Source organism: Neltuma alba, unplaced genomic scaffold, assembly GCF_004799145.2.
Source record: "Neltuma alba isolate B1F8T4 unplaced genomic scaffold, ASM479914v2 tig00012880_pilon, whole genome shotgun sequence".
In the NCBI taxonomy this organism is placed as follows: Eukaryota; Viridiplantae; Streptophyta; class Magnoliopsida; order Fabales; family Fabaceae; genus Neltuma; species Neltuma alba.
Window position 1 is genome coordinate 1 of NW_021637257.1, and position 12,910 is coordinate 12,910.

Below are 12,910 nucleotides of genomic sequence, written 5' to 3' on the forward strand. Positions count from 1 at the left end.
TCGTCCTCCTCATCGAGAGATATGCGTGGTTCTCACGGGTGGGGACGTTAGAGCGTCGGTCTGGATTGAAGTTACGAGTTAGTTGCCACAATATAGAGGTAAAATAATAAATATAAATCTCTTTCACCAAAAAAATAAATAAATAGACGCATAAGCGCTTGTCTATTGTCCCCACTCAAGCATAGAACGGAGTACGAGAATTGGTGGGGGGAAAAAACAAAAAGAATGCCCCTTTGAATTTGGCTTCTTTTTTTTTTTTTTTGCGTCGCTCTTTTTAATAAACAAGCAATTATCCATATTCTTAGTAATGTAATGGCAGAAAGATACAGGAGTACTTTAAGCAAATCTTAATTTAGGATTTTGAAACTGGTCTGATTATTATGAATTTCCTATGAATTAGTATGAGAATAAGGCCTTATTTGAAATCATGTTTGTAAGCACTTACGCCACATTTTAAGTGAGCCGAGTTCCCATATACTTATCTAGTATTGCTTCTAATTTTTAATATAAAAATAAGTTGACTAATTTGAGTATATTAAAAAAACTAGTTAAATTAGTTATTTATAATAAATAGATGTTATTTTTTTTAAAATATCTTTGTTAATCAAGTATATTGACTAGAACTACTATTAATATAATGATTACTTTAAAAATAAATAAATAAATATGAGAGACATAATGTATAGGATCTTAGAATCAAAATGAAAGTCAAACAAATTTTTATATTAAAAATCGGAGGTAGTATTTTGTAAATTAAGATTGAAAAAATTATTTATAAACCATTTTAAATGAGCCTAAATTTTGTAGTAAAATTACAAAAATATCATTAATTGTTATTGTTTGGGTTGGTGTTATTTATTACATTGTTGTTGTCATTTTATTTCTCAGAATTTAAATTAAATGATTTAGACAATTTTATTATAAAATTTAATTCAAAGCTCGTTCGCAGGAACTTCATATTGATAAGGTCATCTCGGATCTTGATTTGGGATACTTTTGCGTCTTTCTTCTTAATATTATTAATATGATTTATTATTGTTGATTTGAATTTCTTATTTAAGTATATTTTCACATGCTTGGTATATTTAAGTCCAGTCGGGTCTTTTTTCGACTTCTTGTGTGATGTTTTGCACAGCTTGAAACTCATATTGACCGGCGTTTATTTTTGTGTTCTTGAAATAATTTGGGTATTTAGTTTTCAAATGATAAAATGATGTCATGTGCTGAAGACGCACCGGCGCAACCGCCTGGGAAGTGAACTTGCAAGACTCCGCATTGAAGGAAAAAGGAGCCAAAACCAAAAAGTGGAGAAAGCAGACTCTGGTGCTAGCAGGGTTCGCGGTGCAAATGGACCGTGCAGGCAAAGGGACAGTGACTCCGCTGGCCTCTCTCTTTCCGGTAGAGGAGGCTCAGAACGCTGCGAAGCGCGTGCAGGACGCGATCGCTGAGAGGAGAAGGAGCTTGACCGTCTTCGAGGGTTTATGGCGGACAACAATAACCTCATCAACCTTGTTCAGAAGCTTCCCGAAGAGCTCCATCACGATATAATGGTGCTTTCACATAACCAAGCTTTGGTTCTCCTTTATCGTACTTATTTCCTGCTGGTAACTGAAAGAAATTTTTAACTTGGGATGTGAATCCTCTGTCTAATTGTTCTCAGGTCCCGTTTGGGAAAGCAGCATTCTTCCGGGGCGTTTGATCCACACCAATGAGTTTTTGGTATTGAATTTTAGTGCCCCTTTCTTTGAATTGCTGATTTGTCTATGCTCGCTGAGGCGAGAATTTCAGTTGAAAGTAGCTAGTGCTTTCCTTGCAGGTTCTTTTAGGAGAAGGTTATTATGCGGATGGAACGTCCAAACAAACCATTGAGATTTTGAGACGAAGAGGCAAGTCTTTGGAGTCCCAGGTTAATTCTCTTGAGGCCATTATCAAGGACCATAGAGCCGAGGCATCATTTTTCAGTGCCACAGCTTCTGAAGCGGCGGTAGGTTTTGTGCAGTGGAGGAACAGTTTCTGTATAAACTTGAAATCATAAAGATAACGGCTTTATTAAGTTCGTGCGTGAGACTTCTGTTATTGGTACCCAAATTTTACCATGAATTGTGGATGCACTGGATTATGATGGGTATATTTCTGTTTATTGTTGTGTTGATGCTTACTTTCATTGGATGATTAACTGATGTGTTGGCTGAATATGGCACAGGAGGGTCTTGTAGAGATAAGGGAAGATTACGTGGAGGAAAACTCAGTCAAACAGGAATTTGAATCTGGTCTGTCCCTGCCTTCCGTTGCCTTGCATCATTTAAGATGGGGGAAAATGATAGTTGGTATTCCCTGTAAAATGAAGTTGGTAGAAAGCATGGAAGTTCTATTGGAATCTTAATCCTCTTATGAAAGATTCAGTCTTATTTAGTTTTGCGGTTTAGGGCTTGATCAACCTTTTATGCTTCTTCTTTGTTCCTGTGTCATTATTGTCTTCTATTTTGTGTTGAATGTGACACATGAGAAATGAGGTCTGTCTCATTATTGTCATTATTGTCTCTATTGTAGTCTGAAAAAAGATGCCAATGTTTTATTTCAGGTCCACTGAAGCAAGATGTTTCTGGTTTTGCTGGTGCTGAGAAAGAAACAACTTCAGCTGATGATGAGGAATTTACTCGCATGATGTCCAGGTTGGACGAACTAGAGGAGCAAGAGCTTGCTGCTGAAAGGGGTAATCACAGTGATGAAAACGAGGGAACTATGAGTGATTTTGATGAGGCCTCATATCAGGGACCTATTGATGACAATCTCCCAAATTCAGAAGTAATGTTCTAGATTAATTTGTTGGATTTCATTTTATAAATCTTGTACATTAGTTGGCTAAAGAGAGCCAAAGGGGGGGGGAAAAAAAGAGACTATCAGCACATTCGACTATGATAGCTTATCACCTGATTCTGATCACTGCTCATATAGGACATCCAACGAACGGTGGATCTGAAGCAGACTAATGATGTAACAACTAAATTTCCTGAAGAGCATAAGTATCAAGATGATATAGCTGATTATGTAAGATATCATCTTGTTCTTTTAGTTTCAGGTTTAAAGTTCTTTAATCCAGCTAATGCAGCATTATTTTGCATTGTAATTTTAAAATGCAGTTTGGAAGCCTTGCATTGCAATCTCAAGTTGGAGGTGAGACTTCAATGATTTCTGTGCTCTCTTATTTTGCTGTGATGCGTGTTTGTGGTTCTCTGTCCCTTAAAATGGCTATATTGTTCGTCACTCATTCTTATACATCTTCTTTTGTTGTATTAGAATCTTCAGAGGGTAAAAACTATGCCAAAAAATCTGAAAAACTCTGATGCTAGCGAAAAGTCAACTATATATCCTGAACGGAAGACAGTTCAAGCAGGAAATTCATCGAAGGCTGAGGTATATAGATCTTATGATGAATTCTTCTTGCATCATCCCCTCGTGTGCTCTGAATTTCATTCATAATTTCTTAAATTGGAAATGACATGCAAATTAGTCTATTTTTTGTTATGCATGTAGCAATGCCACTATCATTTTTCTTTACATTTTTAAATATTGCATCTTGGTTGGTTCTTAATATCATTAAACTTCCCCGCTTGTTGATGAGCGCCCTTCACAAGGTGATAAATGATGTTTGTCATCCTCTAACATCTGATAATGCCTGCTTTTATTTGTTGCTTGATGTGCAAATAAAACAAATACATAAAAAGAAGTATTTTGCTTATTGCTAGCCCCAAAAAAAAGAAAAGAAAATAACAGTTATAGCATTTTAAAAATTTGTTTTGCATTCCATAATGTCCTCATGACAATAACAAAGGTCTGGAATATTCAAGGGTGTAATCAGGTCACAGTTGATATAGGTGTCGATTAAGAATTCAATCATGTGCATGCCAGAGTAAACGAATTGAGAGCTTAAAATTTGGTATTTGAATGTGTAGAGTGGGTTATCTCTCGACAAAAGGACTGTAAGTAATACGTAATATCAGATGATTTGTCGCTAACATATAACGTAAAGTTGTTTAGGTGCTTTAACCCCTAATATTGAAGTAATAATGAGCAAAGACCAAAGACTATGAGGAATCCGATAAGTGTCTGTCAGATTTTGTTCTTACTGTGATGCCAGCCAGGCATTGTGGGCTTGGACCAGATAACTGAAACTCAGTGAGAAAAATAATTATGTTAATCTTGCCAGAGTTGGGTGCTACTGCTAGGCATTTGAGGCTAAAAGGTCAATGAGATGCTCATCCTGATGTGTCATCTTAATTTCTTGAGGTCTTTGCGGATGCATCTGGTTTAGCCTTCTCTCAGTAGTTACTTCTTTCTTTTTCGCCTCTCATCCCTCGAACCAAAATGTAAAATGACCCCAAATGAGCAAAACTCTAGATTATGTGCAAATTATTGCAGCCTTGCAAAACTCCATTTTAGATTATAACTTGGTGTGCAATTATTTCTTTTACAGGTCCAATACCAAGCTTCACGCCCATCATTTGATAGTCAAAAGGTATGTTGACAACTATTATCTCTTTTTTGCTGTACTAGGACCATGACTAAATGAGCACTGGCTGATAATTTTGTACGCTGCGTTGTCAGCAGGCCTCTACAAGCTCCATTGTTGGGCATGCTGACCATACACAAGGAACTTCAAGAATAGAAAATTCAACTGCATCACAGGTACATTTACTGATGCAGAAATGTTTATAGTACCATGCTCGGTAGCTTAATCATCATTGGCATGATGTACCATTATTTCCTTAACAGGTTGGACGCCAGACTTCAGAACCATCATTTGATAGTCGCAAGGTATGCTTACAATCTCTCGCTCCCCATGACACATTCCGCAGCAGATTATCAGTCCGTCAAATATATGTTATCTGCAGGCTTTTACAGGCTCTATCATAGAGCATGCTGAGAATTTACAGAAAACTTCAAGAGAACAAAATTCAACGTCATCACTGGTACTGCGTAGATTTGTTAATTTAAGTGTGGTGTTTCTACATGAGTATAATTCTTTATGCTTTTTATGAATGACAATTAATCCCATTATAATCATGAGTCATGGCCTTTACAGGTTTCTGGTTCACAACCTTCGAAACCAGTCTCGAGATTCAAAATGCAGAGAAAGTAGCTGCAATATTTGGAAAATGTTTAGGTTCTTTAAGTTGGCAATGGTGATGGCGTCCATATTCGGTCAAGGTCAACGATGTCTTTGTTAGAATCAAAAGGGAAAGAGTTATTGTAGGATAAACCAAGAGGGAAATGAGCATCAATGTTCATTGGTAAAAGTGAACTGGGGGGGTTTAGGAATTGCTGATGTTCCTGGACTATGATTACGAGTCAACAAATTTTGCTACTAGTATTTGCTCACGTGGAATTGGGAACACAGACACTTTATTAGCTATATAGAATTTTCTTTTTTTTCGTAATAAAATATATAGAATTTCTCGTAAGCCTCTACAAGGGAGAAAGGGATATTGATTTTTTTTGTCCTTGGTTTAACTTATAAGCTAGAGGGGAGTAGAAACACACGTTGATTTTTCTGTTTTCTTTGTATTCTCCCCATGTTTATAGTGAGGTATCCCAATCAGAGTAGTTGATGTATTCGCTTTCTTTATATTACGCCCGAGTCTGGAGATCTATAACACAGCTAAGAATAACATCAAGACTAATCAATCAAATGCAGAAAGCCTTACTGCAATTCTTGGCAAAGACAAGTATGACTGTACATCCTGATATGTTATACTGCACACTGTTCTCATTTTCTATCAACGAGTGCCCTATGTGCAAATAAGTATAGTAGTCCTTCAGCCTTCACTGGCAAGAGGAAGACTGTACCTTTCGGCTTCAAGGTATCTCCTTCCTCCTGTAGTCCTGTATTCTTGAAGCACTTCCTCTCTTTCTCTTGGAGTCGCTGATAATAACCACATGCTAAATTCAAGCTCTCCCATGCCTCTAGACCGAGCGAGCAGCCTAAATTGGGCTCTCTTCCTCTCATTGATGATGGGAACTTTCTGTTTTTTAACTGCAAACTCTGGTTCTTCTCCCTGGACAAGAGGCATGCTTTGGCTTTCACTGTGATGGATGGTGGTCTTTGTCTTCCCTTGAATGGCGGAACCGAAGTTGACTATGTCTTCATTCCGATGAGCATAGACAATGCCTAAGACACAAAGCATCAGTTAATTATAAAGAAAAATCACTTTGTCATTCCCCAAATCAATAAAGCAAAATGAAAAAGACGTGGGGTTCAGTTGACAAATTGAGCTCTATGAGGGTAGACCTTACTTTCAAATCGGAGTAGGACCAAGACACAGCCGGACAAGGATTAGTCCCATAGTTAATTGAAGGGGCATCTTCATGTCTTACCCAAAATAGAAGTGAAAAATGAAAAAAGGATGCGCATCTTAGGAGGTTCAACGCACCATTTCAAAATCAAAGCCGCAGGACCAAATGATATTTGCTAACCATGAAAACCAACATTATAAGCACACAGCTACTTGCCCTCAGTCTCTTGGACACCAGCCATGATAAGGCAAACAAAAAGGCAGGTCGAAGTTGATCGGTGTAAATTTGCTACGGACCAAGGATGCCCCTACTTCTAATACGCCATTCCCCGTTACGATGTGTGCCGGTAAAAGTAAAAACTTTACCCAAGGTATCTTTGAAGACGAAGAGTAAAATGATTTAATCAGTTTCAACTTAAAAACTATTTGTTGAATGGCAACACGCAGGTTTCGTGTTCCAAAAAAGAGGGGACTTAACAATGTATGGGATCCTCAACACTGAAGACGAAGAGTAAAATGACTTACCAAGATCTTCCAGATCTGCTTCACTAGTTGAAGTCCCCTTATAATTGGTTGATAACCTGCTCCCAGAACCTGATACTAATATATCAGCTTCTTCTGAAGGAACAAGTTTTTCTCCTCGCTCTATTCTACGCTTGTGCTCTTTTCCTTCCTTATCATGCACATGAACTATTTCGCTTGTAAAAAGCTTGTCAGATAAATCTCGAAATAAATTGCAAATTCCAAAAAGTTCCCCCTGAAATTCCTTGCAGTCCTGCATGAATACTAACGAGTAATTATTCACTTTCAAGAATTAATTATGTATACATTAATAGATATCCACAACCAAAATGCATAGATTTGGTACCTGGACCCCTTCAAAATAACGCTTTTCCATTTTTCCAGAGACAGCAATATTTGACAGTTGCTGCTTGTAGATCTGACGAGAATAAACAAGCTCTTCAAGTGAGCCAGCTGCAAGAAGCCGGAATACCACAACATGTCGCTTCTGCCCAAATCGGAACGACCTGTCCTGTGCCTGTAAGTCTTGAGCGGGATTCCAGTTGGGATCAAATACCACCACACGATTTGCACTGACAAGGTTCAATCCAAGCCCGCCAGCTCGAGTTGATATCAAGAATACCTACAATCATAAATAAGAGCCCAATGGCAAATTGAATTGAATGGCCCTAAACAAGTATCATTTTTAGGCCCTGGCCGAAAAAGAAAACCAGAAGAAGTATCATCTTGAGAGGCTCACTTGTTTGCTTGGACTTGAGTTGAAGTCATCAACCAGAGACTGACGTAAATTAGTTGGAGTAGATCCATCAAGCCTTGAGAAGCAGTAGCCTTTTCTTATAAGAAATTTCTCCAGTATGTCAAGCATTCTGAAAAGTGCAAAAGGAGCACAATACCAACAGAAGAATAAAAATTTGTTCCAGGAAAAAGAAGGCATAGCACTTTGCAAGTCCCAGTATTGTTCAGTATCTGAGAACATACGCCCTCATGGACAGTTTATAAGCAAAAGATCAGACAAAATCTCTACAATCCATGGAATATCTACTTAAACTACAGTTAGGTCATAATCCGCAGAAGGGTCTAGAGACTATTTTGAGCGGGGATGGGAAGAGAAGTGGGGTTTGCTTATGGATAATGGTAAAATGTATAAACTCAGTCTTGAGCCATTCCAAACGTGGATAAAAGGTTTTCAGTCTCATTGCCAATTGGCCTATTATCCATACCTTGAAACAATGACTTTGAAAAACAGAATATTCTTAAAACATAAAAGTCACTGTCTACCATTGGCCAAAAAGAAAAAATAAGATCAATAAGACCTAATGAACCATACAAGCTAAATCTAGAGAACTGGAGGTGCTCAAAAAGTAAAAAGTTCGAGGTGTATCACCTTACAGAATAGCTAAACACAAGTATTTTGTCACCCTGAGAGATCCATGAAAACAAAAGTTTTTCAAGTGCTCTCATTTTTCCACAATGTTTGACATCACTTAGACCCATAAAATTCTCATTCTGCGTGTTCCCACCCACCAAATCTATATCATGGCCAAAGACAGCAGCAGCAAACTCTGCGTCTTTTCTTTGTTTCTCTGGGTCATCTTTGGGGTTTGGCTTGATCAGCTCAAGGTGATTGCTTATCTGGCATAAAGACAAAACAGGTAACATCAAAGTAATGAAAGCACGTCTTATTAGCACGAGACAGATGGTATACTTTCTTCAAAGAAATAAAGCAAAACCAAGTTAAACAGAAAGGCAACAATGCTTAACATTCTGCAAAGAAAAGTGAAATCTAAATTTTAGTTGTTGAGAAATCAAATGCACCATGCATAATTACAGGGTTAGCTAATCTAAGGCACTGATAGAATCAGTCAATTTGAGTCACAAATCATTAACATACTCATAACATCCAAACGCATCGGTTCCAAAAGTTCCCTTTGTATCAAATCCTCCGATAAATTCAAGTGAGTAGATGCTATCTCCACATAGCAAAATGAAGTCATTCAACTAAAGTGAATATCGATGAGTTAGACAAAAGATTTCAAACAAAGTCAGTCATATCATGTCCTTTTTGAGTCAAGTCACTCATCCTACTTCATCTATTGTATCTTCACAAATCATGCATGCATATCTTCTATAATTGAGGCAATGCTTTGCTTTCAATTCCCTGTTAGAATTGTTGAGCTGAATCATGACAAAATTTACCAAAAATAGCAAGCCACGACAGCCATAGCTATGAATAAAGCATCTTTTAAGATATACAACTTGCGGAGATGCTATAACCAAAAGAGAGGTGCAGAAATGTTCAAGATCTTACTCAACCTGTTGGAGCTTGACAAGGCAAGGAAGGACAAGGCAAAAGGGACATGAATCACAACCATCAGGGTTATCTCTGTGGAGGTAAGGCCAAATGATTCCATTTGATACAATCCTCTTGCAACATTCAACTTGTGTGAGTGGGCTTCCACAGCTACAAGGCAAATCCTTATTAATAAGGCATTGGATGTCAGGAAGTTGTAACATTCTCCGATATGCCCGTTTCTGTAATTCACTCATGGCACAGAACACAACATTATCTTCCTTTCCCATCATAAGATGCCCAATGGTCTCTTCCTTCGTCCTTCTTAGCATATATTTCTGAAGAACTGTAACAAGGTGCAGTTTTCGCTTGTTGGCAATATCAACAAACCTCTTCGGAGCAGTTGACCTCTGACCGTGCTTGAGGGGTTCATCATAGAAATCTCGAAAATGTTCCCGTGTTCCCAGGGATCCTGGAACAACCCAGTCAAAGAGATTAAACAGTTCCATGATCTTATTTTGCATGATCGTGCCAGTAAGACCAAAACGTCTTTGGGTTTTTATTTCTAAACATGCTCTGTAGAGCTTTGATTTCTCATTCTTGAGCCGATGAGCCTCATCAATGACCACAATGTCCCATTTGATTTCTGACAAGATGCTACCATGAATTCTGTATGTGTCAAAACTGGTAATAAGTATCTCCACTCCATGTGCTTCCAATTTATCATATATTAGATCTCGGTTTGAACCATGATAAATGGAAACACTAAAGTTTGCCCATTTAGAGAACTCACTCTCCCAGTTATGGATAACAGAAGTTGGGCAAATTATTAATACAGGGTCTCTTTTCATTGCTTGATTTTCCTTTGGCATATATTCTCCATCTTTACCAAACACAGCAGCAAGAAATGCTATTGTTTGAATGGTCTTTCCAAGACCCCTGTTTCAAAATCCCAACAATAAAAATTGAAATTGCAGAAGAAATTGTGACAAAAAGGAAAAATAACCAAATTCCCCCACACCCCCCCCCCCCCAAAAAAAAGGGAGGAAAGACAGCCAATATCGATATCACACATGGTAAAAGCTAAGAATTTACATTGTAACAGATAGTTTCAGCAATTACATAAGAAAATGAAATGATTAAGAATACTGAGCATGCCAATATATGACAGATAGATTCACTAAAATGGATTGCAACGGCTTAAGTTAGTATAATATGTGAAGAGAAAAAGATTAAACATGTGACTCACATGTCATCGCCAAGAATGCCTCCATGATTGTTTTTATACAAACTATACAGAAACTTCACTCCCGCTCTTTGATGTTCAAGCAGTCTGCAGTTGATAGATGCAGGAACCTGAAACAATGAATTACTCTTTAAGAATAATTTTCTTCATATTTCAAACTGCAATACTTCAGTGCAAAAGGTTTTACGCCATATGCTGTCTAACAGTTATCAATGTTGAGACAGCTGTAAACGTCTATTTATAACGCATCCACTGTGTTACTCATGTCCATGAATGTTTGAACTATACCGTTATTTCCCTATAGAACTGTGTAGCACACTGCTGAAATCGTAAAATGCATTGGTATAACTAAGAAAACCGTTAATCTCCTCACAAATGACTCAGTATTTAATCTATCATAGCATTAACAAACAAGCTCCTGACAATGCCACAGACGGGGGGGCAAGTAAAGCCTGTTTTTTAGGTATGTCCGCATTCCTGAACTGTAAATTGCTAAATTACACCCATGCACAGAAACTACATCTCTGATGTGGGTGCGTAAGAGTCCTTTTTCTTTTCTTAAAGAAAACAGCTCGAGGGTGTTATGATAATTTCTTGAACTAGTTCCAGGAGAATATGATTTTATTTATTCAATACACAAAAAAATAGGAAGAAATGATGACACATTTTCTGCCAAAACTACTTAAACGACCTACTTAAACCAATTTATCGACCTGTTTACCACGAATAACCATTAAGTTTGACTAAAGTTCAAGCCAATTGCTAGATTCAGCCAAGGATGCAACCAAAGTCTTTTTCTTCCCAAACAGTTATTCAACTGTTTCAAGCATAGTAACTGGACTGAAACCTCTGTATAAAGTAAACTCCATCGAAAAAACATTTGCGTTCATGAAAAACATTAAGCTTCAAAAACATGGAGCCACCTGTACCACTGGAACTTCTCCATCCGAAGACAATACCAGAGGCTCAAAGGGTCCAGTATGATCGAACTGAAACTGACACAATTTAGCTCTACCGAATTTTTCCCTCTTCAATTCTGGCTCCTCCTCCTCCTCCTCCTCCTCCTCCTCCTCATCATCATCATCCACGACGTCACTACTTTCTGTTCCTTTCTCGCTTAGGTGAATTGTGAGGCTGAATTAGGGGAGGAGCAAGTGGGTCTTGCAGGCGACGAAGCTGCTGGGTGAGAGAGGACTTTGGGGGTTTCCTCGGGATTGGGAAGTCGGAATCTCGGAAAATCGAAGATTGCGCTTGGCTAACCGATGGAGAAGACGGTTGGCTTGTGCACGGCTTGAGAGTCTCCTTGAAAGCGCGCAGTGACATGGGAGAGGAGAGCCTTTCTGGAAACGGCTTCGCTCCTGAAAGCGCGCTTGATCTAATACGTTTTAGATTTATTTTATTTTTTTGGCCGGCAATACATTTTAGAATTTTACTGTTTTTAATATTAATAATACTATAGACTACTTCCTCCCATCTTCAATACAAGAGTGGGTTAACTAATTCAAATAGATTAAAAAAATTTATTAATTTATTTATTTATAATAAATAGGTGTTGTCTTTTTTAAAATATCTATGCTAATCAAGTATATTGGTTAGAACTACTATTATTACAAGAATTATCTTAAAAATGAATAAATATGAGAAATAAAGTGGATTAGGATTTTATATTTAAAACCAAAATAAAAATCAAATAAGCTCTTACATTAAGGACCGGAGGGTGTTGCTTTTTTTTTTTTTAGCTGAATATCAATACTATATACTAAACGTTATATTAATTATAAGAAATGTGACACATTTTTTCTAAAACACCATAATCATCTTTTTTAATACCTTATCTCTCCCTTTACTTGATTATGGTTGAGGGAGTATCTATAGGGGTACTTTAGAGAAAATTAATAAATATGAGAAATGGGTCTTATATTAGGATCAAAACCAACTCAACAATCGGCTCCTATATTAATGACCGGAAGAGTAATTCAAATAGATTAAAAAAATTTATTAACTCAGTTGTTTGTAATAAATAGGTATTGTCTTTTCTAAAATATCCATTCTTATCAAGTATATTGGTTAGAACTACCATTATTACAAGAATTATCTTCAAAATGAATAAATATGAGAAATAAAGTGGATTAGGATTTTATTTAAGACTAAAGTAAAAATCAAATTCCCATAAAAAAAAAAGTAAAAATCAAATAAGCTTTCATATTAAGTACAAGAGGATATTGCTTTTTTTTAGCGGAATATTAATACTATATACTAAACGTTATATTTAAAGGTTAAATGTACAATTTTACATTCTAAATTTTTTTAAATAATATATTGCAATTATAATTAAAACTATAATAATTTTCTAAAATTATCAAATTATATAAATATAATATATATAATAAAATGACCGTCATTTTCCGGCATTATACATTTAAATATGTTTTTTAATTATATTATCCCAAAAAATTTTGGTTAAACATAATTTTTTTTATAAAAAGTTATTTTACTATAAATCATGTTATATTAATTCACTTTTATCCTAACCTCAATTTACAAACGTTATTTTTTTGC

The 12,910-nt window shown here is 36.6% G+C and overlaps 1 protein-coding gene and 1 pseudogene across 1 annotated transcript; one reads left to right on the forward strand and one right to left on the reverse strand.

The window, feature by feature from the left end:
• The first annotated feature begins 1,327 nt into the window (after positions 1–1,327).
• Positions 1,328–4,516, forward strand: LOC114732154 (RNA polymerase II subunit 5-mediating protein homolog; annotated as a pseudogene).
• A 1,089-nt stretch (positions 4,517–5,605) lies between these two features.
• On the reverse strand, positions 5,606–11,702 carry LOC114732153 (switch 2-like). The gene is given in 9 exon segments (XM_028919444.1): positions 5,606–6,169; positions 6,819–7,068; positions 7,162–7,437; positions 7,555–7,681; positions 8,200–8,447; positions 9,129–10,044; positions 10,355–10,461; positions 11,275–11,473; positions 11,475–11,702. Coding segments are annotated over 9 exon segments (2,676 nt in total). The 5' UTR covers positions 11,675–11,702; the 3' UTR covers positions 5,606–5,816.
• Positions 11,703–12,910: the final 1,208 nt, after the last annotated feature.